Source organism: Fundulus heteroclitus, chromosome 22 (assembly GCF_011125445.2).
Source record: "Fundulus heteroclitus isolate FHET01 chromosome 22, MU-UCD_Fhet_4.1, whole genome shotgun sequence".
NCBI lineage: Eukaryota > Metazoa > Chordata > Actinopteri > Cyprinodontiformes > Fundulidae > Fundulus > Fundulus heteroclitus.
The window spans coordinates 11,777,300-11,803,803 of NC_046382.1; the positions used below are offsets into that span (position 1 = coordinate 11,777,300).

Consider the following 26,504-nt stretch of genomic DNA (forward strand, 5'->3'; position numbering starts at 1 on the left):
TTCTCGAGATAAAAGCTGTGGCAGAAAAGCTACCTGCTGCATGAATGACATTTGGACATCTAAAACATCAGCTACTGTTATACTTAAATTTCAGAGAGACTCATTTATTTCACCAGTTTTTCTGACACTCCCCTCTGCTGCAGCTCACTGATAACTACCCAATGCAAGACGGAGCCAGGATCAAAAAAAAAAAAAAATGTGTCCAAGTTCGCCTTTGAAAACACATCAATACAGATGTTTGCACTCTTCCTCTATGGTTAAAAGCAAGCATTCATGCAGCCGCCAAAAGGATCAATACTGACATTTGGTGCTATCCATACACACACTTTGGTATGGAGGTTGGTCCAGCTTTGGTTCCCTGGGTCTCGTCCTCTGTTCACATCTCGACCCAGTGACAGAGACATTAGTGTCTGATAACACGGAGCCGCTTAATGTTTAGCCTTGAATCCACACTCACATGCACGTGCACACACAAGGGGAAGCAGAGGGATTATAAAGGCTCAGAGATCTATACACCGGCCAGGGATGAAGGGCAGAAAAGTAGCAGTGGGAGGGAGAAGTGACCGAGGTGAGAATTATTATTTTTAATGGTACTTTAAACTTCAGAGCTTGTGATTTTAAAGTAAAAATGTAATTCCTCGCTTTATTGTACTTGCATTAAGCTCAATAATGCAATAAAGCGATGACTCCATTGCTAATGTTTCAATTCATCATTGTTTGAGGAAGACTAATACACCGCGGTGGTCATTGTGTTGATTTAAACAGTTTGTTCGCACAACATTGAAGCTTGTTGGCGATTAGCTGTGCCTTTAATTTGTTAAGCAGGACCATTAGCCTGTTAATCCATGCTAGAGCTATGTGTCCTGTAAGCAGAGGACGATAGAGGAGCATTATGTAAGGGACAAAGTGCAACAAAAACGATATTAACAAAATCTTATCACATTTCAATATGAAACTTCTTACACACCTCAATCTTTATATTGAGAAAAGACATTAAGTTGCATTATGAGTAGTACAATATTAATTATTACAGTTTCTCTTTGAGGTCTGCATACACTCACTCGTCGTGGGCTTAAAAAGTTGTTTAGCCATTGTTTTCCCATGGATGGAGGGATTGTATAACATAAACTACTTTATTAATTAAAACACAAGTTTGTATTCACTGTGAATTTTCTTTAAACAAAAATAAGTTCAGAAATATACATACAGACTCAATATAATATGAAGGTAAATCTCTCTTAATGAGTTGTTGCCTTTTGTAAACATTAGTAAGCTTCTAGCATAATTCTTGCTGGATATTTGACAACTCTTCTGGGTGGATTTGGTAAAACTGGATTAAGTTGGTTGATTTCATGGCACATACACAGAGTTTAACCTTAGCCCTCATGTTTTCGGGATTTTGGCTGGGTTGGGTTTCAGAAAGGCAAACCCAGAGGCTTAAAGTTAGCCTGTTTTATCTATTCCAAAACTAGCTTGGATGTGTGTTTGGAATCATTATCCAGTTGGAAAACCCAACTGTGTCCAGGTTTCAAGCATCTAGCTGTTGATTATAGCTCAAGTTGAAGAAATTGGAGGTGGTTCTTGGTCATTATTCAAGCCACTGGCAAAAAAACCCTCATCTGAGTTTGTATGCTAGTATATAGAGCAGGGTGTTCAACCACGACCACTCTTTATACTAATACATAGCTAACTCTACTATGATGAAAGATGCTAAATCACACAAGACTGAAATAAACATAGGATTTTAGAAAGTTAACATAAGTTGTTTTTTTTTATTCTCTAAAGGTTTGCATGGTTAAGGTGCAGCTTGGTTAGCTAACTAGCTAACCCTGGCTAATGCTACCATCTCAGTCAGTCCTTCCTGTCTGAAAATGCTTGGAATGTGGAACATTTAGCTCATGCTATCATTAGTAAAGCATAAAGAACATACTATGAACATTTCTGTAAGTTCGAAAAAATTTATTTATTTGTGAAATATTTCCCAAACTCTCATTCTAGTTTCGCAAAACATTGAAGGATAGACTAGACATGAGCCTCCCTAATGTATGTGCTTTAGAAAAAATCTAGAATAAATTAAAACATGTGCACCCAGTTCTAGTTTTTTATTTTTATTTTATTGAAATTGTAAAATTATTCAAGCCTAGAATAAGAACAGTTCAAATAACTCATGCAGCATGACATTTTTAATTTTTAATTTCTCTCTCTCTCTCTCTCTTTCAAGAAACACTTGAAATTAACACCCAGACCAGTGGGTGTTGGTTTAATAGCATTCATAAACGTTTGCCTTGGCAGAAGAGCAAATTTAATCCCTTCAGGCTATCTCCAAACCCATCCGTCCTGTTTAGGTGCAGTTTAATTTTTTAATAGACCTTTATTGAATAAAAAAGAAAAAAAAATCCTAAGAATGTCCTTTTTAATTATTACACTGCTTGTGGTTTCTAAAAAAATAATATAGTAATTCTATGTTCTTCACTTATATTCACTTACTGGTTCAGCTTGTTCATCCTGCAAAGCTTTGACCCAACTGGGTAAATTCACTGTCCTTTCAATGTTTTTTTTTTCAAGTCATAAAAGTGATTTTACTCAGTGAGTGACTCTAAAGATTCATTTTGCTTCTGATGCATCCGTCATACAATTTGCTGGATTGGAACAGAGAAATTTTGCATTCTTTGAGTCATTTATCAGCCATTAGTTTAATTTGAGAACATAACTGGTTAACGTTTGCAAAGACTTTACAAATACACTCATAGTAAAAAAAAGAGTTGGCATTTCATTTTCGCAATGATCTGGTTGTAACATGTTCTCAAATTCTTTAAATCTATCCTCAAGAGTACAAAACCACTTGACAGATACCACACTGTCATCATTTATTATCAAAAGACGTATCCAAATTGGAATGGGTACTGCTCCGTTTTGATTTAAAAGGTCACGTAGCAGCCAGGAGTGGGCAATCGGATACACTTGATCAACTTTTCATTATCAAATTTCAGCCTTTATAAAAACAGGAGTTTTGTCAGTTTTCTATCTGGAGCAAACAAAATGCCAGAGCGGAAATACATCAGCAATGACCTTAGAGAAGCAACAGGTGCTGCCCAACAACTCAAGTTATAATGCGCAAAATTAGAAAAACATAGGCCTAATAACAAGTTGAAAACATGTAAGGCAAAGGCCAATGTTCTCAGGAGTGGATGTTCCAACAAATTCACTCCAAGGTCAGACTGTGCAATACTCAGGAAAAATTCCAAATAAAAAGAAAAATCCCTGAGTGCTCCGTCTAAAACTCCACAAGGTTTAGTTAGCATGTTAAATGTTAACGTTTATGATGGTTCAATATGAAAAAGATGGAACAAGTATTGCTTCCTAGGAAGTGTAGCAAGGAGAAAGTATTTTTTCTAAAAAAAAACAAAAAAAAAAACAATATGGCAGCAGGACACGGGTTGCAAAGTTGCACCTGAATGGACCAGAAGGCTTGTGCAAAAAAAAAAATAATCCTGGGCACCTTGGAGTCAGTAAACCAACCTTGACCTCCAAAGTTTTCTGGGAGTCAAATGCGAGGCCATCTGTCTGACAGCAGTAACTTGCCCAAAACTAGGTGATCAACAGGACATTGATCCCAAATAAAGCAGCGCTTCTTCAACAGAATGACCAAAAAGGAAAAGATTCAAGGTGTAGTAATGATCCATTCAAAATCCACACCTCGGCTTCATTTAAATGCTGTTGTTGGACCTGAAGAGAATCCACAGATTTTTAAAAAAAGGAAAAGATTCAAGGTGTAGTAATGATCCATTCAAAATCCACACCTCGGCTTCATTTAAATGCTGTTGTTGGACCTGAAGAGAATCCACAGATTTTTCAAATTGACTTAATCTTTCATTAACCATTAATGAGGTATGTTTCATATGTTTTTTTAAACAATCTAAAACCTGGTAAGAACCAGGTCATTATAGTTATACCGTTATATCCCTAGACTAGAAGAAGGGCGTTCTTTGTTTTTTGACATGTTTTGCATGTGTTGCAGAGACTGTTGTTGGAGCCACAGCAGAGCCCGGTGACAACAGCTCCTTTCGGCCTCTCTCAGCCTTGTTTCGTCTCTATGTGTACGCTCTGCACGGCTGCCTCTGCGAGGTGGCCTTCACCGCCGTGTATGACTGGTGCAGCACCCGGGACCGGAGGCTGACGGGACACAGCAGCCTGTGGGCGCTGCCCATGTACGCTACTGCAATCTTCTTCTTAGAGGGCCTGAGGGCCCGGCTGCTGGCCCAGCAACGCTCGCTCCCTGTGCGACTGACAACTTACACCTTATTCATATACATATGGGAGTTCAGCTGGGGGGTGGGGCTGAGGCTGCTAGGGGCCTGTCCCTGGGATTACTCGGCTCATCGTTACAACCTGAAGGGATTGGTGACTCTGGAGTACGCACTGCCCTGGGCTGTTGCAGCCTTCATAGCAGAACAGCATGTAATCAAGAATTCGCTAAGGATAAGATTGAAAAGCGACTGATGTCATCATAATCTCAAACAATGTGCTTCCAAAAATCAGCTACATAATATTTTATATTTTTTTTTACAGGAAGAACACATATGCTATTTTTGAATGGTGCCATAATAAAAAATGTGGGGATTTTACTGCTCCTCTGTGACCTTTTTTTTTTTGTCTTACAGGTTTAAAATGTATGGGAGGTTTTGATAGTGTTTGGGGTTTGAATACTATATGTCTCAGCATTCCTCTTGGGTAGAAACATGAATTCCTCTTGGGTAGAAGCATGAATTTTCATGCTTTATTAAATTGCTGTATTTTTTTAGGAAAAAAATAGATGGTTCACCCAGTGTAGAAGAAATAAGAATCTGGAAACCAGTGGTGTTATCTGATATCAGGGTTACGTTCTTGGTGCACGTCAAAACCTGCGCTTTGGGATCTTTCCGCCACAACCCTGGGGTTTATTATGGAGACAACTTTAAACAACTACCAAAAAAAAAAAAAGAATGGGGAAGACACATTGTGTAATATCACTTTTATTTCCAGTAGCTTAGAAACTGACTGCAGATTCAGTATTAAGTGCTTCTTTTGTTAATAATCTTTAAACTCACCAAACCAAAATTAAGTTGCATTATTTACTGTGTGTGATCCTTCATTATACAGCACCAAAATAAACAAGTCAACTTTTTCTCAGTGTACATCTAATAGTGGTGTTGATTTGAAATTCACACCAGACTTCCTTAAAAACCAATGTCCATAAATTAATTTAAATCCAAATGAATATGAGATAAATTAGTCCTAACTGATGGTCGATAATAAGGTTTCTGATTACTAAGCTATCATACAAACCAAAAAGCTCTCTCAAGACCTTCACAACCTTAACTTTGCAAAACATACAAATAGCACTGGTTACAAACGTATTTATAAAAATCTCTATATTCCATTAAGCGCTAGGGCCATAATCTGGAAGTTGAAATAACATAATTTCCCCATAAACCAGCCACGGATAGCTGCTCCCTGCAAGATTTCTGACTGAAGAATCTAAAAATAATCAGAAGGGTTGTCCAGAATTCAAGGAACAACTGCGGAGAAAATTAGAAAAACAATAAGTGGTGCACACAACAACAATGCTATCAACTCACTGCGTAAGACTCCACTGCTGCAGATAAAGGCCTCCTAAAGCTTGTTTGAAGTTTTAGTGCTGAGCATTTGAGCAAGCCTAGGAATTACTCAGAGAATAAATATAGTTTTGTCAGATTAGACCACGATGTTTGGAGGAGGAGTTGCACGTCACATCATGGTGTAGGGCTGTTTTTGAGCATATGGTGTTAGGAAACATCGTATAATTAAAGGGAAGATGATTGGAGAGATGTACCAGCAAGTTCTCTGCTAAGAATCTGAAGATGGTGATTTTCAAGATCTGAAGAATATCTGTGACAGAATGGGTCAAAGTCTCACCGGACCAATGCATGTGACTCATTTCTTTTCTTTATACGGGAACCATCTAAAAGTTGCGTTATAAAAAGAGGCTTTTCTACTAAATGATAAACAAACTTCAGTAGGTATGTTTTTGATTATTCCCTATATCATCTTAGTTGACTTCACATACCCTCATTTGTGTTGATTTCTTTGCTTGTGTGAAACACCTGAGCCTTTACCAACATCTAATGTGAGTTTCAAGTCAATAGCATAGTAAAAATATGTTTACTGAGAAAAAGGTTGATATGTTCAATACATATTTCCACCACTCTCTGTATTTAACTCAAATATAGTTGACAATTAGGTTCTCTTCCGCTCTGGATTTTGCACAACAAACAAAGCAACGGTCTGCTCATTCCTCTGCCACTGGTATCTGCAAAGACAAAGCAATGGGAAATTTTGGTTTTGTACTTTAAAATGTGTATAAAGAAAATCTAAAACACAGCATTGTTAATACTTGGTATCACAATTACGCTAATAACAGTCTCTGTTTAAAAAAAAAAATCATTGTTAGTAAAGCACTTGACTTTTCTAAAGTTTAATATTTATAATAAAATATCTGGTCCTTTTAAGGTCTGCCATTCTTGCAAGATGAATTTGCAATTTGATTCCATCATTAAAGGAACCTAAAATACAAAAAGCGGTGTGTGACAACCCGCCCAAGCAGCTGGTAATGTAGCGACCTGAATGCTGGCCCAGAGCATGTAGGGGTGTTGTAACACAGTGCCAGGGAAATAACTCATAGTAGCACTTGTTGCTACTTATCAGTGTTGGACGGTATTACAATTAAAACAAATTTATAGTTAATTAGTGTAGTGAGAAGTTTTTCACATTCTCAAGCACAACAACATTTTTCTTTTTTCTTAATGCACCCCTTTTACAAGGGACGGCAGCAGCTGCAAACTTTAAACCTAATGCAAGTTGGGGTCTCACTTTGCATGATACATTTTCACGTTCATGACAGTACTGTCTAAAAAACTTAGAGGTGCTTCAAAGGGATTCAGGAACAGCTTTGGTGTGTATGTGTGAGGCAGTCACCCTGTCTACTCATAAGTCAAGATTTTAGACTTTCCTTCTTGATAAAAACTTAAAGGTGGAGTGACTTGGGTTATCTTGAGTGATCTCTGTCGTTACAGACCAGAAACAGAGACATAGCTACTGTCCATTTCTCCTCACTCTGCTATTTTCTATCACAATTCTCCAATTACTCAGTGCAATACCTCCAGGTAGTGCAACAGTTGTGTTGCGTTCTCATTTTGTTATGTTTTTTGTCCACAAAAGCTACCCTTCACCCAGTTTGTTATGCTCTTTCATGCCTCCCTCTTGGAAATTGCCATCAGCAGAGCCCTTTCTGCCAGTAACCAAATGCTCCATGTGTAGAGACGATGCACTAGGCTCCGTTATTATGTGTACACCTTGCTAATATCGTCATAATATCCAGTGAGGTTCTGCTGCTCACTGGACAATTTCTTTTGTTCCGAACCATTCTTTATAAACTGCTGTGTGCAAAAATCCTTGCAAATCTGTAGTTACTGAAACCTTTAGACCCGCCTGTCTAGCACCAACCAACACCTATGCCATGTCACAAAAGTCTTATTTTTCTTCCCAATTCTGGTGCTTGTTTTAAACCTCAGCAAAAACACCCGCAGATGGCTGCTCTAACTGAGCCTAGACTTTCAAGAGATTTCTTTCTTGTTAAAAGTTTGACATTCCTTTCCACTGTCATCGCATGCTTGCTCTGGGTGAGCAATTGCTGCAAAGCCAATGACCAATGCAATCACCCCTCCGCTGAAGCCACATTCTTGATGGGATTGCTGAACAGTCAGTTTTTATATCCATTTAATGGTGTATTAATTTAAATTCAAGACCTGAAAAAGGACCAGATGATTTATCTTTTTAATGTAATTATTTCCTGTGTTATCATAGGTTCCCTAAAATGGACTTACTGGCTCTGCTCGGGGATGAGCAAACTGTCTCCTGAAGTCAGATTAAAGGTTTGCTCCGCTACAGTTACCCTTGAAGATCCCTCCTGGGAAAGTAAGAGAGGTGATGCAGGGTTAGGATCAGCTCTGAGGAGCCCGTGGTGGTTTATTAGAGGTGTTGCGACATGTATTGTGTACGTGCCATTTGCCAAATCCACACATCAGCTGGATGGATCGAGGTATCTGTCATCCCAGGTCCAAACAGCATTACCTGCCAAAGCCAAAAAAAAGAGACGATGTTGTATTTTTTCCATCATTCTGTTTGTACAACTTTCAGGTAGTCCATAGTTTGGGTCAGTTTTTTTAAGCGATTTCAGTTTATAATAACTACATCACACCTGAACATTGAATATCAAAAGCAAGCTGGTTGGAAGTAGCATTGGAGGGAACAGCTTTCCACAGTTTTAGCCGCATTGGTTTCACCCCACAGTGCAAACATCTTAGTTTAACTACCAGCAAATCTAACGCTTTGTCACCTGTGTGTGGGTGACCTGCTCAGAGAGTCTCTCACATTTAGCCCCCAATGTCGAGTTAGGCTTTTTTCCAATTAAATCAGATTTGTACCAGTACATCTAAGCATAAAAAACCCAAGACTTTAAACTTCAATAAATTAAAAAATCGTGTAGTTTTCTTTTTTTTTTAACCAAATATTCTGGCCTGCAAGAACAAGCAGCTTCTGGCACTGTCTCAAACATCACTGAGTAAGCACTAGTCCCGTAATTTGTCAGCAATTAGACACCTTGAGCGTTTAACTCATGAAAATAGCCCAACTTTAAAGTGGAACCTGGCTTCAACAAGATAAGACAATTTGCATTCTGTGTATTTGTTCCCAGAACAAGTTTGGTTTCTATTCACCCAAATTAATTTTAGAGATAAATGGATTATTTTGCCGATACAACAGAAAAAATGAAGGTTCTAGCATGCACTAAGTTCTTATTAGTGATTTTGATTGACTGCGATTTGTAGTTTCCCTTTACCACCATAAAATTGATTTGTTTCACCGCACTCCTTGAATTGTCTAATCCTCAGTACATGAACCTTGTTGAGGATAAGGAACTTACTGAGATTTACATTTGTTGCCAAAATCTTTTAGAGTAATTTCTCTACAGCTTTAGATTTCAGGATCAATCAAAATAACTTGTTTAAATGTGTCCCCACTTTACTAAGTTCTAGAAGATTTAAGCTTGCATTTAATTTTGACCTTGTGTGGGTAAAAGAAGACTCACAATAAATGTGCTTTCTGTGTACTAAATTCTCGTTTTGTGTATGTGGTATGTAAAAGTGTAAGTAATTTGTTTTATATAAATGTAAGGTGTGTCACCTCTTACTTCTGTCTCAAATTGGGCTCCAAAGATGTCGATAGGCCTGCCATTGGCCAGGGATGGCCTCTGTTTGTCAAGCCAGTCTTTGAAGGAAAACGGCTTCATCACATTCATGGTGTTCAGCTGGAACGGAGGCTCTCTGAAGACTTCGTCTGTTAAACCAAAAAGACATGTTAGCAATTATTTTTATTTTTTGCAAGGTAAAATAGTGTGTACATCAGACAGTTGAAAGCATTAAACTTACTTGGATCAGGTTTTCCTGTCTTGGCCTGCTTTGATGCCATAAATCTGTGATTAAAAGATCAGCCAACACAATAAACTTCAATAAATCTCAAAGACTTAATGTAATGTAAAGTAAAAGTAAAAATATGTCTCACTCTTTGATTATTGGAACTAATTGTGTTCCAAGATCCTCGCAGTAGAACCATCTCTCGAATAAGATGTCTGTGGTGTTGTCCACATAGTACCTAGAAGAAGCAACACATACTAATGGCAATATTGTTTCTGAACACTTTAAGACTTGCAGTACTGTGTACAACACCGTTTTCTTTGGAGTAGAAAAACTACAAGTGTAAAAAAAAATCTTTAAATATTTATTAAAATGTATCTTTTAATACTTTAACATGTCCTCTACTGTATTGGACAGGGAAGGCACATCCTGATTAGCCTATACCCCAAGAAATACTACCATCCACTGTATTAAACAGGGGAATAGAATCTAATTGGGTGTACAGAGTTGATTTCATCTGTCTATAATGGACATAAGTGAATTAAGAAATGTCTAAAATTGCATAACTAGGACAAATCAATAATGAACTACGGACATACAGTCACCCAAATTCACCTTTATAGCGCATGGGGAATAACAACTTGGGTATCTAGACCACCAGGATGTGTCCACTACAAGAGGGAACAGTATCTGATGAGATGTATATATAAAATAAAATATATAGTCTAATATATGGAGATATTTTAGTCTGTATAATTTATTCTTCTGTGTTTGTAGACCCTCAACCAGAAAAGTAGGAGTAGAAATAGAGGAAAGGGTGAGCGGAGGAAGAGAGGCGGACCTCAGGCAGTCCGTTTCAGTCAGCAGTCTCCTTCTCTCCACCACCAGTCCAACAGTGTTGGCTTGTCTCTGGGGGGAGTGGGGGATTCGTGCTGGAAGCAGAAACATCTACACGTGAAGAAAAAACAAAAGTGATGCTGGCAGCAAAAAAAAAATACCCTGATGAAGCAGAGACAATCATGCAAATGGATTTAATTCGCTCTAAAGAGCAAAGGCGGAACAAAGCTGTTAAAGACTGACTTCTAATCCAGATGTCTGTGATAATGAGGTAAATGTACATCAGCGCTCACCTCGCCTTCTTTGATGTGTACATCCTTGTGTTTCCCATTTTCAATCACCTTCAGACACATGTCTCCCTTTAGCTGGAAGAACAGCTATTTCAAACAGAAAAAGAGAAGAATTGGGTTAAATGTCATTTTTTGGAGGCTGCGATTGCACATGCTGGGGATTGTGTGGTGATATTAACACATCGGGGATGACCTTTCACATGCAAGAACTGCCTTCCTCTCAGTCCTCTCAAAATCGTTAAACCTTTTTGGATTTAGCCACAATTCTTATCCTACACAGGTGGTATGCGGAAATCTCCTAAATATGTTTGTTTGAGAAATGTTATGCACAAAAATAAACCTTTTGTCTGAGGGGCCCGTCCATACATATTGGAGAAATCTACAAAATATTCTGCTTAGTAACTCTAAATATTTCTTGTGTAAAACTCTGCATTAATTAAACAATTGAATGTTTGGAACACTGAATGTAAAAGCAGCTTCAGTAATGAGACACTTGTGTCTAGAGTAATAAACTGCAGATATTTTTTTTTACATTCCAAAAATTCTGGAGAAGGCTTAAAAAACATAATTATTTTTTATTATTGGCTTTCCGATGTGACATAACTCTCAAATCATCCCAAGTTCTCATCTGATTGGTGGATAAGCACCGTGTGATGATTCCTTCCCCAGAAGCTCCCGCTCCTGTAAACTGCTGTGGTTTATTTAATTTCCCTTTGGTATTAATAAAGTATTTTTTAATTGAATTTTGAGATTCAGCCAGAGACCCAGAGGCAATGAGCCTGAGCCAGACCACCATCCTGAGATAGGATTTTGTTAAATAGTTTTGTCTCATGTCCTTGTCTGCGGTCATGTAAGTTTCTGCAAACTTTGTTTTGTTTTTGTTTTTTTCTCTTTCACAGCTCAGACATGTGTCTGTGATACTATGACACTCTCCTAAAAGGTCAACAAGCTTTTTATGAAAGTTAAAAAAATATTTCCATCAGGTAAGATAATGTTTTCAATTCTCCATTTCTTAAAAGGTCTTAAAAGGTATAGTGGACGATTTTTCTCTGAAAATGTAGGTAAGATGTGCTCAAATTTGAATAACTGAGCATGGGCAGGACCATCCTACCTGCTCCTCAGGGGGCTGAAAGAATCTCCCAAATACACTCTGGTCTTCTTATTTCTTTCTTCTACGGCTGCATGCTTAGGAAGAGGAAACTAGCAAGAAACGTGCATGTACATTGGTGTTAGGTGTGCACGTCACAACTATTGGTATGTGGGATAACAAATAGATAACATGATCCTCCTAAAACACAAAGCCCAAAGAAGATCGTCCACTGTACCTTCAATCACAAACTTCTCCATCAAGCCTTTAAAAAGTGGTTCACAAATAAAATTTAGTATCTTTCTTTTAGATTTGTTTGTCTGTGTCTCTTGTTACTTAAGTTACTAGTTAGCAGAACCTTTGTGTAATTAAAAGTAAATCTAATTCTTGATTTTATTAATTAGTGTTTGTGATGGACTTTTAACCTGTCCAGTGTGTACCTGGATAGGCACCAGCCTCCCCTGCAACTCTGCACGGATAAACAGGTATAGATGACGGATGGATGGATGGATGGATGGATGGATGGATGGATGGATGGATGGATGGATGGGTGGATTATTTATTGTCTAACAGTGCTTTTTTATAGTCCATAATTGTAGTGTGATAGTGTTGTTGTGTTTCATTGATGGCAAATAAATCTTCATTTGAAAAAAATAAGGGAATCTCCTTGCTTCTTTAAATCTGTGACATAAACCTGTTAATAAAATGTAAATTAGTAATCATTCAGACTGTGTCTGATAACTTATGAGGCATTGTGAATGTTGATTAAAAAAATAGCCCGTCCATTTTACAGAACTAAAAATTAGGATTGTCGAATTTATCCAGCGTATGTCCTCTGTGCTGTTTTTGGCAAACGTGAAGGATAACTATTGAGCAAGAGCGTCTTGCGCGTGGTTATCAGATGACAGTGTCTGTACTTTATTACTCTAAACTTTGCAAGTCTAGACAGCAAGAGATGCCACCAACAAGCAGAACCCAGTAAAAATTATTCAGGGCACTGGGCCAAAATAAACTCTCAGCATTACAACTGCGAGGTGGAATTTGCCCGGGTTCGTGGGAGATAAGGTGATCATGAGGGGAACAGAGTTGAGGGAGAAGGAAAAAGGCAAATCAATTTGTGTGAAAACAGCTAAGGCCGTGTTTATATACGCTTTATTTCTTACCTCCTCCCCTTCCTCTATATGATAATCCTTCCTAGTGTTAGGACCCCCAACAAACATGATGAGCACCTGGGAGAAGTGCCTGAGAAAAACAGGAATTAAAACCAGTCACATGGTTACTGCAAGGTCTACACACAATATGTAACATACTTGGTGTCAAACTACCAGAGAAATCACTAAGATAAAACCTCCTCAGCTAATGAGCAAAGCCTGTTACTCACATGAGCTTGTTGCACACTGGTGGCAGAAAAGCATTTTGGTTTTCAGCTATCCACTTCTCCACATGTACCAGAGGAGGTTGGCTGCTCATTTTTTGCTGTAGGACAGGGCTTGGATTTGCAGCAGGAAACTTTTAGACGTTTAAGTGCGGCGATGTCAACAGGACAAAATGCAGAAGGGGAAGAAGCGGGTTGGCGGGGAGGGAGGAGCTGTCCCTTTTTGCACAGAGGTGAAAGTTCACTTGTACTTTCATAATAAGTAACACAGTGCTGTTCTGCAACACCACAGGAGGCTTACAGGAATACTTTCAGACTACAATTTAGCAAGAAATTTACTATATCTTTATCAAATCAAAAGTTATTTCCTATGTCTTTATTCATTGAACATCTACTGTTTTTCAAATGCTTTCTTTGGTTTTAAACAATTTGAATCAACTTTCTTGGGAAGGATTATTGTACACATTTTTTTAATATTATGTCTTAAGAAAAGACCCGGTAACAGATTAAAGACAACATCTACATAGTCTCGCAGACCTTATTGGGTTTAAGATAAAAAAGAATTCTGTCATTTTGTACTACAATGAGCTAGGTGAGTTACATATTTAGTTACACATAAAAATTACATATTTTTGATTTAACTATTTATTTAACAAGTGTCGTTAGGCAATAAATGAGAGCAAATTATAATTTATGTGGGTGGTTCAAAATCAGTGAAACGGTTAGCTTTGAAACCAGATTAAATAATTTCTCCGCTGTATCCACAAGAGGAAGCTGTTTTACATTATACACATTACTTTGGATGGATGGATGGATGGATGGATGGATGGATGGATGGATGGATGGATGGATGGATGGATGGAATTGCATTATACATATTAGAAGACTCCATAAATTGTTTGCACCTGCATAGTCAATGGAAAAGCTGCAGAAATTTGCTCAGAACTGAAATTTTTCTCTTTTTTCTTGAAGCATCTGCTGATCTCCAGCAAAAAACAAATGAAAACATCCAAACAATTTCTGTCGATTAAATTGAATTCCTCTCCCAACATTTCCACATACAATAACACTATTCAATAAATTAAAGCTGTGAGGGATAAAATACAGCTTTGAAAGCATTTTAAGGTACTGTTTTTTTTTTCTTTCTTAAAGCACATGATCTCCACAGTCCAGAGTTATTATCTGGACTGTGGTCCAGATAATAACTAAATGAAAAGTAGAAGTAAAAAAAAAAAAAACTATTTCGTTAACTGAAATAAAAACAAAAACGAGACATTGTATTAAAAACCAAAACTAACTGAAACTGTATAAAGAGTTTCCAAAACTAATTAAAACATGCTGAATTTTAAGAGAAAATGTTTTTAGTTTTCGTTTGAGTGTCTTTATCACAAGTCTAGTACATGACGTCTACCATCCGGGTTGTAGTTTTTGCTTTTTTCGCTGTACCGCGTTACGCCAGCAGATGGCAGCCAGATGACAATGGTTTGTCTGTTCATGCATCATGTAGGCAAAACTCGGGAGGAAACAGCAATCTCGTGGAGCAAGATGAAATATGTGGAAAAATCCCTCATGGGGAAAACCCCCATGAACCTAAAAGTTCATCTGAAAAGCTCGCACAACATGGCTAACCTAGTTTACCTTGAGAAGGCAACGGAGCATGCGCAACCCTCATCCAAAGGTAAGCCCAGGCAAACCAGCAAGTTTACCAAATCTTACTTGACTGATGTATCTCTCCTTTTCTCCCATCCACACTCGCGGTTCTGTTTGGTACTTTTATATCTCTTAAAACTACAAGGATCCAGCAGCTGGATTGTATGCTCCCAGAATACTTGCAAAAATTACTTAAAGCCATGTTGTGTTCACGATGCCTTGGCTTTTTACCTGGTGTTGACAGTCAGCTTCTGCGCGCCCCCCTAAAAGTGTAACACCTGAATTTGATGTTGAGCTTAACATTCAAATTGAAATATATGCAAATTATTTCAACATGTCTAACTTCCATTAATCTACAATACCTACCTTGAAGGTGCTGTTACTTCGTTTACATATCTGCTGAAAGATACTGCCATATCTTTCATATTTCTCTAGTGTATTTGGTTGTTCATCTGCCAAAAATAATACGATTTTTAATAAATCTATTATTTATTTATTTATTATTTATTATTTTTTTTTATTTTTTTTGGGGGGGGGGGGGTTTATTACACACAACTATTTTTGTTTTTGTTTTTCTGTTCTGCCCCTAGTATGTAAGTCGCAATACATAAAAGACTAAAGCTATAACTGAAGCTAATAAAAACTAAACTGAAACTAAACATTTTAAAAAATAGAACTAAACTAAACTAAAAAAAATACTAAAAACTAATTAAAACTAACTTAGAATTGAAAATCAGAAGTTAAAACCAAATAAAGATTAAAAATATATATATGAAAACGTCAAAACTACGGTCCTGACAAAGCAAATTAAAACATCCAAACGTATTTTTATCTGGATTTCTGTCGATTAAATGTAATTCCTCTCCTAACATTTTAATGACATATTATTTGATAATAATTATATATTATTATTTCTATTATAAAATTACACGCTTTCCAAAAAAAAAAAAAAAAAAGGGCTGCTCGTTGCATAACAGCGTCAAGGCAACGTGATCACGTGATTTGTGGCCCTCAGCGAGGCGGTGCCTCTTGACGGCGGTGGCTCAGCGTGGTGCACGCAGACGTCGGGCGACAAAACACCGTTACATTTGTAGTTTGGGATCTAAAAATAACCCACAACAGCACTTAAACGCGTGTTTGGCTCGCTACCGTCTCCAACAAACAAAGTCCGCTGGATTTTGGAGGCTAGATTAGATATGAACGTTCATTCTGGATTACGAGTGGATTCGTTAGCTCCCGAGTAGTGATTCCGGTTCAGTGGGAAGGTTTGAACTGCTCTCGGGGAAAGTGACCATTGTTGAAATCAGGTCGAGGCTGTTGTCATTCCCACTGGCTGACTTTCTTAGTTTCTTTTTCTTTCTTTTTTTTTTTTTTTTTTACGGATTTAAAACGGAGATAAAACAGCGCGGGCTTTTTAGAGTGTCATGAAAGAAATGTCAAGGTAAGTCATGCGCGGGGAACGTTTTCTGTCTCCAGTGCGGAGCTTTTTCTGCTCGCGTTCACGAAGAATAGGCTAAAAGCCGAATGCTAACGTTAGCCAGCTGTCACAACAAGGCCCGCAGCCGCGGTATGCTAGTTAGCGTCTTTCTTGTTTCTAAACTTTTTGCAAAAAAAAAATCAAACAAGTGTTATTGGGTTACTTTTTTGGGTAAACCTCAACTCTTAATGGCTTTAACCGGAAAGAAGGCAATTAGTTAAACCTGCCGCTTCCGTATCGGCCAGCAAAAACTTGCCTGCTAAGATAAGCTAATTTGTTAGCTAACCTGTTTGTATGCTCCCTGCTAGCAGCCTGGCTAAGGTTCCACATGATCACATTTTACAACTTTTCCCCCCGTTTTTTTTCTTGCAGTCGCCGTTTTTTTGCAGTGAAGTTGTTGTTTTTTTTTTTTATTTGTGCACAAATTAAATAGTTTAAGCTTGTTGGTGGAGTAATGCTAATGATGCTCGTTGCTGTCAGTGGCGAGTTTGCAGAGTTGCTCCTGTAAGTAAATCTGAAAACGCTGCCAGACGGGAGACATTCAGCAACTTTTAAAGTGAAACTGTGTGCCAAAACCAAGCAATGGCTCTCGATTAGTGTTGCCAGATTTACTGCAAAGCAAATTATTTCATTACTAGGTGCATTAAAGGAACTTTTAAATGTCACCAAGCTCGTTTATGCAGGTGACAAATGAATACAGGTCCCTTAAAAAAATCTAAAATTATGGATCAATTAGCGTACCTCAATTTTTAGATTCGTTATTCATCAAACTGCTCGTACTTCATGTATTTTAATGGTTGTTTTGTTATTGTTGTCAGTGTTGTCCACTATGACATGGGCTGTTGCCTGTCTTGGCCAGGTCACCCTTTAGATGGACGGGTCTTTTAATCTAGCTAAATACAGATTTAATAAATAATAAAAGGCTGAAATATGAACTGGTTTGCTGCAAAATTGGCCCGAAAATACCTGTGGTCATTAAACCATAAAAAATGTCTTTAAATGTTTCCTTTTCATTGAGTAGAATAGTTAAAGGCAATTCTGCAAATGTTTCCAGGATTAAAAGAGCAGCGAAGGACTTTTGTCATCAGCCACAAAGTCGCTGATCACCTAAACCTGGTTTAATGTGTGAAAACATTCCACTGTTTAAGACATTTAACGCTCATATTTTATGATTGCTAATACTTTGAGGGGAACAAATCCAAATATTGTGAACTGCCAACGATTGTAGTTATATGTCTAAATGAATAATTTTTAAACATTAAATGGCTTTCAGTGGATCCTGGGATTATCTGTGCAGGATAGAAAATTAAGACGGTAGCAACATTTTCACATTTAAGCTTCTCGGGATAATTAATGTTACCCAGTTTACATGAAAACAAAGTATTCATCCCAAATGTCAGGGATGATGTGTTAATTGTTTTTTTGGATAAAGTCATGAAAGTAAAAAAAAAAAAAAAAGTTTTTTAAATGTAAATATTTTTAATTTATCTGAATTAATCAGTTAATTTACTTGTAATAGTCTGTTTGAGGTCAAGTTTGCTGCTGTAGTGTATTGCAGTTTAAATATTAAGAAGAGCTGCAGAGAACATTCTGTTCATGGCCTTTGTTTAAGTAAATAAAATAAAAAACAGGATAAGATTTGTTTTTGGTTTTTTTACTTTTGCTTTGCTTAGTCTAGAAAAGCACGTGCTCACATCTTTAATCAGCGGATTCTTGATATATACATACTTGGAACATTAACTATTTAGTTAATTACATTTTTTTTAATGGTTCAGGTTCACTGATGGTAACGTAATTACTTAAAAGTGAAAAGGCCAAACATTGCTTAATGTATAAAACCAACAAGGTTTACCAAATTTCTCATGGACATGTCAGGTCCTAACAATTAACAGTTGTGAAAAATCTAAGCTGAAGTGCTGATAAATGTTGACCTTGATCTTCTATTTTGCCTGTAGGGGAAACGGCTTAATTTCGCCAACAGTCCTGAAAAGTCTGTCAGCGATCATCAAATTTCTATCAGGCATCACTTCTCTCGAACATGTTTTAAAGACCAAGAAATATACAATCAACAGATGTCTTGGCTACTTTCTATAAGATGGAAAAAGGCTTAATGTGGTCCAATCTCTATGAAGCAACCATTTGTGATCAATAACTTTCCATCAAATGTGGCTCTTCATCAGCAACTCTGGGGGATAAACATACCAACAGAAATTCATTCATAATTGGTTTTGTATCAAGTTTTCTTCTTAACTTCTTGCCGTATAGCTGGAGGAAAAATATGTTACTGGATATCAAATGCCAGATTACTGACAGACTTGGTCAAATTGTCGCTATAGTGCACCTAGCCTGGCGAAGCATGTCACAATCTAACTCAAACGTTTTCGTGTGTGGTTTACGGCGCGTCACTTTGTTTAAAGCTGTGAAAAAAAGCAAAAAAAAAAAAGAAAGAAGAAGAGCAATGTAACTCTTTGGTGACTGTTTTGTGTCGTTTCCCACAGCGCCATGCCTGGTGGGCAGCAGCCTCAGAAACACTATGGCATCACCTCTGCCATAAGCCTGGCTCCCCCGCGAGAAATAGACCACTTGTACACCAAGAAGCTCTGCGACGCCATGAAACCTTTTGGTGTCTTTGAGGATGAAGAGGAGCTAAACCACAGGTGAGATGTTCTTTGGTGTGTGTAGCTACAATAAACCAAATAAATCCAAGATCCAGACAAATTAAACAAACAATCAGCACAAAATCCTGAGAGCCTTCCGACAATTTCACTCTTTCGTTCTCTCACTCCATAAAGGTTTGTTAGATTGGTGCGTAGGGTTGCAAAATCAGAGCGGTTCAAAACGGTCGTGGATTCAAATCTCAGCTGCAGCCCTTCTCTGTGGCATTTGCACGTTCTTCCCAGCATAAAGTTTCTCCCACCGTCTACAGATCCCAGACCAGCTGGTATCTGCAGCCTCTCCAGTGAGTTCTGGGTCTGCCTGGGGTTTCTTTGCTGTCCGCTGCGCTTGGAGGAGCAGAGGCTCTACTCTGAGCTCCCTGCTTTCATCTTATCTCTAAAACTTCACTGTGTTGTTGTGATCCGGGATCTCAGTCTTTTGGTCCTAATTCTCCTCCCATGACTGCTGGTGAGACTCAAAATGTAGACAGACCGGTAAACCGAGAGGTCCGCTTTTTTTTGTCTCGGAGGTTTCTTCAACACGTTAGTCCTAGACGGAAGTCGGAGATTACGTAATTTTCTACCTATTGCGTTCCAGTTTCCCACTTGTCTTACAATTGGGGGGGAAAAAACATGTATGCTCACACCAATACCATTGTTTACATATAAATACAGCCAACCTGAGTCTCGTACGGCAAAGTCACTTTTTATTGCTAAATTTTTTCTTAAAAGCCGAGCTGAACTTTTTAACTGAACATGAAACATTTAAACAACTGCTTGCCACTTTCACAGCCACATTTCCCAGCTGTGCGACAATAAAGGTTTTTTTATTCTATCTATTTAATAGGTGCTGATTCTTCGTTGCTCGTTTAGCCACTGCTGATAAAACAATAACGCTGTTCTACTTGGTATTTTGTGCATTAAAACAACACCAAAACATCCACTCTCACGATCCTCAACAGGATTTTTCTTTTTTTAGCGTAACTGTGTGTCGGAGCGTTGCGTAGTGCTGTTGGTCAAACTAATAAATACTAACGTTAGCTAATGTGGTTTGGGGTGTTTATAGCTGCGCTGATGCACGTTCAAGAGCTTTACTGACTTTTCTATGTCGTGCCGTTAAGCTCATAAAAAATTGGCGTAATGTTCTAATTTCAGTGTAACTTTAACGGCTTTCAGCGTAGCGGTCCAATGAGCTGAAATGCGCTGACGAGAACCCTGCACTTTTATCAACAGTAGAAAGTAGTTAAATGTGGATTAAACAACAGGGAAGTGCTAAAAATAGTCAAAGTGTGAAGTTTTATCCGATATTCCTGTGAGCAGCAGCCATCATGAATGCGCCAGTCGGGTATGGTCCTGTTGTACCGACTCACAACTCCCGACTTAAGGAGGCGTTCCAGTTTAAATTTCCTACCCAGAGGTTTTTCTGTGGAGAACTCAGACTTAGGCGGGCTAGAATTTGGGACGTTATATATATATATATATATATATATTAGGGCTGGGCAAGTTAACGCGTTAATTTTGCGTTAACTCATTAGACTATTAACGGCGATATTTTCTTTAACGCGCATTAACGCATGTTGCTCACATGCTTTTATTTTGTAAAGGTCTGTTGCTGCGGTGTAGGGGTTTGAATCAGAACAGTAAGTGGCGATAATGCGGCAATAACCTCGCTGTCAGCCAAGCCTCGGATTCAGAGGAAGAAAGATACTGGCCGGAAAAAAACAAAGCTGACATGCGGAAGGCGGTGTTTCCCGCAGGTACCGCGAGCGAGCTTAGGCGAGGCGAGGCGGTGAGTTGGCGGCCGGAACAAGTTTTGTGCTGAGCGGAGCGGGGGGGGGGGTCTTCTTAGACGCCGTCGGTGAAGTCGCTTCTCTCTTCAAAGTATCCATGTGTTTTTGCCTGTTTTTCCCCTGCCATTCACTATATGAACGCGAGAAAGCGACAACAAAAAACCGCGTGTTAACGTCAAATAAACGCAAGCATATCGAGTTAGCAAGCATTTCAGTTTAAAGTTCTTCCAGCATGGAATATGACGGAAACAAGTTAGTTGTAACCACTGCCAAGTTAAATTTTGGTATTGAACATAAAATGATAATGCTGCTCCTTGCGGTTACCTCAGAAATTGCCTGTTTTTGGTAGATTTTTTCCCCATAAAGAGAATTCCCTGTCAGTGGCAATAAGCTTTAATTTATTATTATTGCTATTTTTTGTTTTACATGTTTAAGTTGAGCTTTACACTAAATATGTGTTACTGATAAGTGCTACAAATGTTACAACACTTTTGTTCATATGGCAGCAGAACATTAAAATAAAAGTGTTCTTTACACTACTTTTGAATTCATTCTTGGAGTTTGTAAATACAATGCGATTAATCGCGATTAATCAGGGCGATTAATCGCGATTAAATATTTTAATCGTTGCCCAGCCCTAATATATATATATATATATATATATATATATATATATATATATATATATATATATAGATATATATATATATATATATAGATATATATATATATATATATATATATATATATATATTTATATATATATATATATATATATATATATATATATATATATATATATATATATTTATATAAAATAATAATGTAATGGCACACAGAGAGGAGTCTTTTTGCTGTCTGTAACATTATTGAAAACATACAATATATACCAAATTAACAAAAGTTTGCTTAATTTCTTGTCTGAAATGTTTCCTTAAAATTAGATATTTTTTTTTTTAGTTTAGTAAGAGGGTTTAAATATTCTTTAAAGAAAAGTTAATAATAATAACCAATTAGTGTAAAGGGGTAAATTAAAGGTGGAAAAGCCACATCAGAATGATCCCAGCCTGCATTTAAGATTTGCTGTAAGATCTTGTTTTTCTTACCGATTAATTATAATATAAACAATTAAATTTATAGCTATCCATGCGTTGTGTGTAGCCCCTTCTCTGTGGGGGTGTTGCCAATCCATCTCAGGGCAACACAGAGACAGCAGAGAATAATTTAGAAACACCAACTAGTGCTTTTAGAGAGCGGTAGGAAGTCGGAGTACCCGGAGAAAACCCACGTATGCACATGGAGAACAAACTCCATGCAGAGAAACCCCCCCAGACTGGGATCTGAACCCAGGACCGTCTTGCTGCAAGGCATCAGTGCCACGTACTGCACCATTGTGTTGTGGTTTTGTAAATATGCACACGCTAAACGCTCTTCCTCCTTCCAGACTGGCTGTTCTTGGGAAGTTGAATAACTTGGTTAAAGAATGGATTGCAGAGATCAGCGAACTAAAGGTACGTCTTGGTTGTCTTGCGAGTCGATAGCACACAAACTGATGTTTGTCATCAATAACAATTTCTGTCCCACAGAATCTTCCACCGTCGGCCATCAGTTGTGTTGGAGGCAAGATTTTCACATTTGGGTCGTACAGACTCGGAGTGCACACAAAAGGTACGTTCTGTAACGCAGCGGTCAAACCTCAAGGCCTGACGGGCCTCGTGTTGTGGATGTTTCACCCGATTCAGATCGGCTTAATTAATAGCCGGCTCATTAGCTTGTTCGCGTAGGAACCCGGTGACAGAGTGAAACCGCGTGAGCCGCGTTGGAGCAGAAAACCCGGCTCAGAGCGTTCAGCCGTAGCCATAAAGAGGCGCCTGTCGCCATTGTGTTTGAGAAAGCTCGGTTTGCCGGCTCATTAGAAACCGCCGGCCTGCATTGTGATATTCTTTTATCCCTATGCAGTTTTTTTTGTTTTGTTTGTGTGTGTTGTTTTTTTTTTGTGTGTGGTTAGAGTGAGGACTAAACCTCGTTGACTGTGAGCGGAGGGGCTTCTGTGTGAATCTGTTCAGAAAAACAACACAAAGACAGAACGTCAAATATGTCCACACTGAAATACACAGTATAATCGATTCAGGTGTTTATATCATTTTGATAGACAAACAGTACTGGGGGGGGGGCTTTAGAAGGCCACAAGGTCCATATCGTCTACATATCTTGTGCTTTGGGGGAACCGAAAAAGATACTTAGTAGGTACCATAAGGTATCTAAGTATCTACTGGACACTTAGAGGCCTAAAGGTTCACAGATTTGTGTTTACAGATTCAAAGTCATGCAGCTAATTATTACCGTACATTTTTTTTTTTTTATGCAGAATCACTGCTGGCTTCTTGAATTTTCATGCCAGCATTATTGGTGTAGACTAGGGCTGAACAATTAATCGCATTTTCAATATAATCGTGATTTTAAAATTTCCAATTCGCAGAGGTCTGCAATTTTTGGCTATGTAACAATTAGTGAATTAGACACGTCCTTTAGGTGTTGGTAAAATGTTTAAAGTGGGTTTGTCTCCACATGGAAGGGTAGACAGTTGCAGCAGTGAGATAATCTAACTTTACTACTTGTTTTAGAGTTTATATAATCATACATAGCATTAAGTACAGGTCAATCAGTTTAATACATAGACTTGCTTGTTGGTTGGACTTTGCGCTTTATCTTCAACGATTGATGTCTAATTAAATTAAAAGCTGTTCTCTTGAATAATATTCTGATTAATGGAAACATTAAAGGTTCTTGTTTTAAATAGTCCTTGTTTACAAACGTCTTTATTTATAGGCCATTTTTGTTGCTTGTGGTTAACGCAGAGAAAAGTCAAAATTGCAGATTTGATTGAAATATATTGTAGGCAGAACGCAATCATTTCTGCTCTGAGTTTAGATGTTGTGGGTCTTTTAGCAACTAATCCACATGGCGAGGAAACAAATTGATTTGTTGTTTGCATATATTTTGAAACACATGATAAATTAAACTGGAAAAAAATCGCATTAAATCACAATATTAAGGAAAAAAATCGCAATTAGATTATTTTACAACATCGTTCAGCCCTAGTGTAGACATTTTTTTTTCATCCTTTTTATTGTTTAAAAGGGATTATTATCATTTTTTTAATAGGATATAAATCTCCCTTACAGCTATACACAAACTATTCATTTCTACTTGGAAATGTTTACACTTTTTGATGCTGTGTGTGGGCCATGATGTTTCCTGTAGATAACTTGTGTTTTATAAACTTTGCTGCATCTCTAAAGGATCTTAATGTGGTTCGGTTTGCTGTCTTCACCTGTTGGACCCGTATAGCCTTACTATTGTCGATGTTAACGACAGACTCTGGTCCTTTTTTATGCAATATACCACTGAACTTGATGAGCCGCATAGATTTCACTGATTGAATTATTTACTTGTTTAAGGAGCTGATATTGATGCCTTGTGCGTGGCTCCGCGGCACGTAGAGAGAACGGACTTTTTCCAGTCTTTCTTCGAGAAATTGAAACAACATGAAGAGATCAAGGACCTCAGGGTAAGTATTTTACAGCCTGACGACCTCGGTCTGTTAGTTAAACATTTTTTATCAGATTTGAACTCTTTGTCTCTTTTTCTTCTCCTTCAAGGCTGTTGAGGACGCTTTTGTACCGGTGATCAAATTCAAATTTGATGGGATTGAGGTGAGCCTCACACACGTCTGTGTTTATCCACGTGTGTGTGTCCACACACACACAAACACTGAGTAAGCTGCACGTGTGGAGGGTGTGTGCGGGTGATTTAATAACCGAATAAACGTCTGCAACAAACCTGTTTATCCGCTTTTAAAGGTGGATGTTTATAGACAGCCTGGCACGTTGGCAAACAGTTTACGCAACTAATCGTAGCGAAAGTAAGAATGTGAGGTTCAGTTTGATAAAACCGTTGATTTTTGATTGTTTTTTCTTCATAATTTTGTTATTAATACTTTATAAAGGTATATATCCACGCTATATCCTTATAAGAAAGACCACAAACAGTTTGATTATGATAAAATGAGGTTATATACACCAAGCCTCCATCCTGATAATGTTTTTAATGGTCCTTTTTGTGGATATAAAAGCCCCAGCACCGGACGCGATTAGCAGATATAAACAGACGTGGCGCCATCTACCTTCAGTATTACAGAACTATCATAATGCTGGTTTGCTTAATTAATAAATCAAAATTAAATAATGTCAGACCGAGCCTGACCTTCTGCAATGCCTCGCAGCAAAGCAGCAGCTCAGCGTGATTGAAGACCAACCGTAATTAATTAAATAAACCAATCTACAGCAACTTTAAGAGCCTCATATCAGAACATTTACTCATGACAATCAACTCTGCGGTCACGTCTGAGCAATCGGCGGGTTTAGCGTCTGCTTCAGTGAACAACAACGTTCAGACTGTATTCCCAGCGACATTCCCGTCTTTTCATTCTTGGAATTATGTTTGTTTTGTTTGTTTGTTTCACTGTATCTCCGAAAATTGTTCCTTGTTTCACCTGGAAGATGCTAATAGCCCTTAGCCGCTTCCTTGGTTTATCCTCTGCTGCGAATGAGAAGTGTTGTATGTCCTCTGTTATTAAAAATAAACATGAAAATAAACATGAAGGGATTTATTTACTAATAAACTGAGTAGGAACGAAGCATAAAACACCAAATTAACAACTAATACGGCAGCAGAATTTGATAATCTTTCATAAAAACTTGGTATGCAACCAGAGTGAGCTACTGACGTATAAATAAATAAAAAGTCAAATAACGTGGCTATGCACCTTTAGGAGAGAGAGAGACAAATCTGAATATTTTAGTTTCCTTGTGAGCAAAAGAAAGACCTCACACAGCATGCTGAGCATCTGCGCCCTTAAAGCAAGGTTCCTACGCAGTCTGGAATAAGTTGAAATTTAATTTGTGTTAGATTGCAGGTTAGATAAGTGAAAATGATCTGTTAAAATTATTTATGTTTTCAAACTTTATTCCTTATTCAACTATCTAAAAGCTGGGACCAGTCATCATTCACCTTCCTGTCAATCTGTCCACATTATTGTAAATCTGAGGCAAAAGCCTCAGGTTTTGGGCAAAGCTCCCCGTTTACTGGTCCGTCTACGCTTTGATCCTCACCTGTGGTCCTGAGGCATGGATCAGGACCGAAAGAACGAGACCCTGAATACGAGAGGCAGAAATTAGCTTCCCCCAGAGGGAGGCCAGGCTCAGCCTTAAAGAGGGCACTGCAAAAACGGATCTAAAAATAAGTAATATGTTCTTAAAATTTGTGTTTTTGTCCCAGATTTTAACAGGTAAATAAGATTATTTTCCAGTGGAATGATTATTTTGACCCCTAAATATGATAATTAGACATCTTGAAATAAGATGATGGAGATGAATTGTTCCGGTTTTAAGTGCAAAAATCTTATTCTATTGGCAAATCATCTCATTTACCTGCTCAAAGCAAGAACAGACACACTAATTTTAAGACTATATATATATATATATATATATATATATATATATATATATATATATATATATATATATATATATATATATATATATATATATATATATTAGACTCCATCCTATCAATAATTATATTTTAAGTGCAGCCCATTTTATGCTGTTGCTTAATGACCAATTTTCAGATAAATAACACAGATACTGAATATAAACTCAAGTCTTTATTCAACCTTATTTTTACCATAGTGCAAGTTTATTTATTTATTTATTTATTTTGTTAAAAGAACACGTGCACTTTGAACTCTTTGAAGGGGCGAAGCGATCCTGGGTCTGCGTTGTGATTGGTTGG

At 37.7% G+C, this 26,504-nt stretch overlaps 3 protein-coding genes across 3 annotated transcripts in view; 2 read left to right on the top strand and 1 right to left on the bottom strand.

The window, feature by feature from the left end:
• Positions 1-346: 346 nt before the first annotated feature.
• On the top strand, positions 347-4,657 carry LOC105934845 (transmembrane protein 229b). The gene is made up of 2 exons (XM_012875018.3): positions 347-568; positions 4,019-4,657. The coding sequence occupies exons 1-2, from the start codon at positions 526-528 to the stop codon at positions 4,498-4,500; spliced, it is 525 nt and encodes a 174-aa protein (XP_012730472.2). The 5' UTR covers positions 347-525; the 3' UTR covers positions 4,501-4,657.
• A 337-nt stretch (positions 4,658-4,994) lies between these two features.
• haao (3-hydroxyanthranilate 3,4-dioxygenase) lies at positions 4,995-13,283 on the bottom strand. Its single transcript, XM_012875017.3, has 10 exons — positions 13,084-13,283; positions 12,866-12,944; positions 10,619-10,702; positions 10,330-10,436; positions 9,637-9,726; positions 9,504-9,547; positions 9,266-9,411; positions 8,080-8,148; positions 7,902-7,984; positions 4,995-6,328 (listed from the first exon to the last, which is right to left on the bottom strand). The coding sequence occupies exons 1-10, from the start codon at positions 13,170-13,172 to the stop codon at positions 6,256-6,258; spliced, it is 864 nt and encodes a 287-aa protein (XP_012730471.3). The 5' UTR covers positions 13,173-13,283; the 3' UTR covers positions 4,995-6,255.
• Positions 13,284-15,747: 2,464 nt separating this feature from the next.
• Positions 15,748-26,504, top strand: part of LOC105934837 — a 48,983-nt gene continuing 38,226 nt past the window's right edge. The window contains 6 exon segments of the mRNA XM_036125943.1: positions 15,748-16,168; positions 18,703-18,861; positions 22,093-22,159; positions 22,235-22,316; positions 24,110-24,219; positions 24,311-24,364. Coding sequence (XP_035981836.1) covers positions 16,152-16,168; positions 18,703-18,861; positions 22,093-22,159; positions 22,235-22,316; positions 24,110-24,219; positions 24,311-24,364 — 489 coding nt within the window. The 5' untranslated portion in view covers positions 15,748-16,151.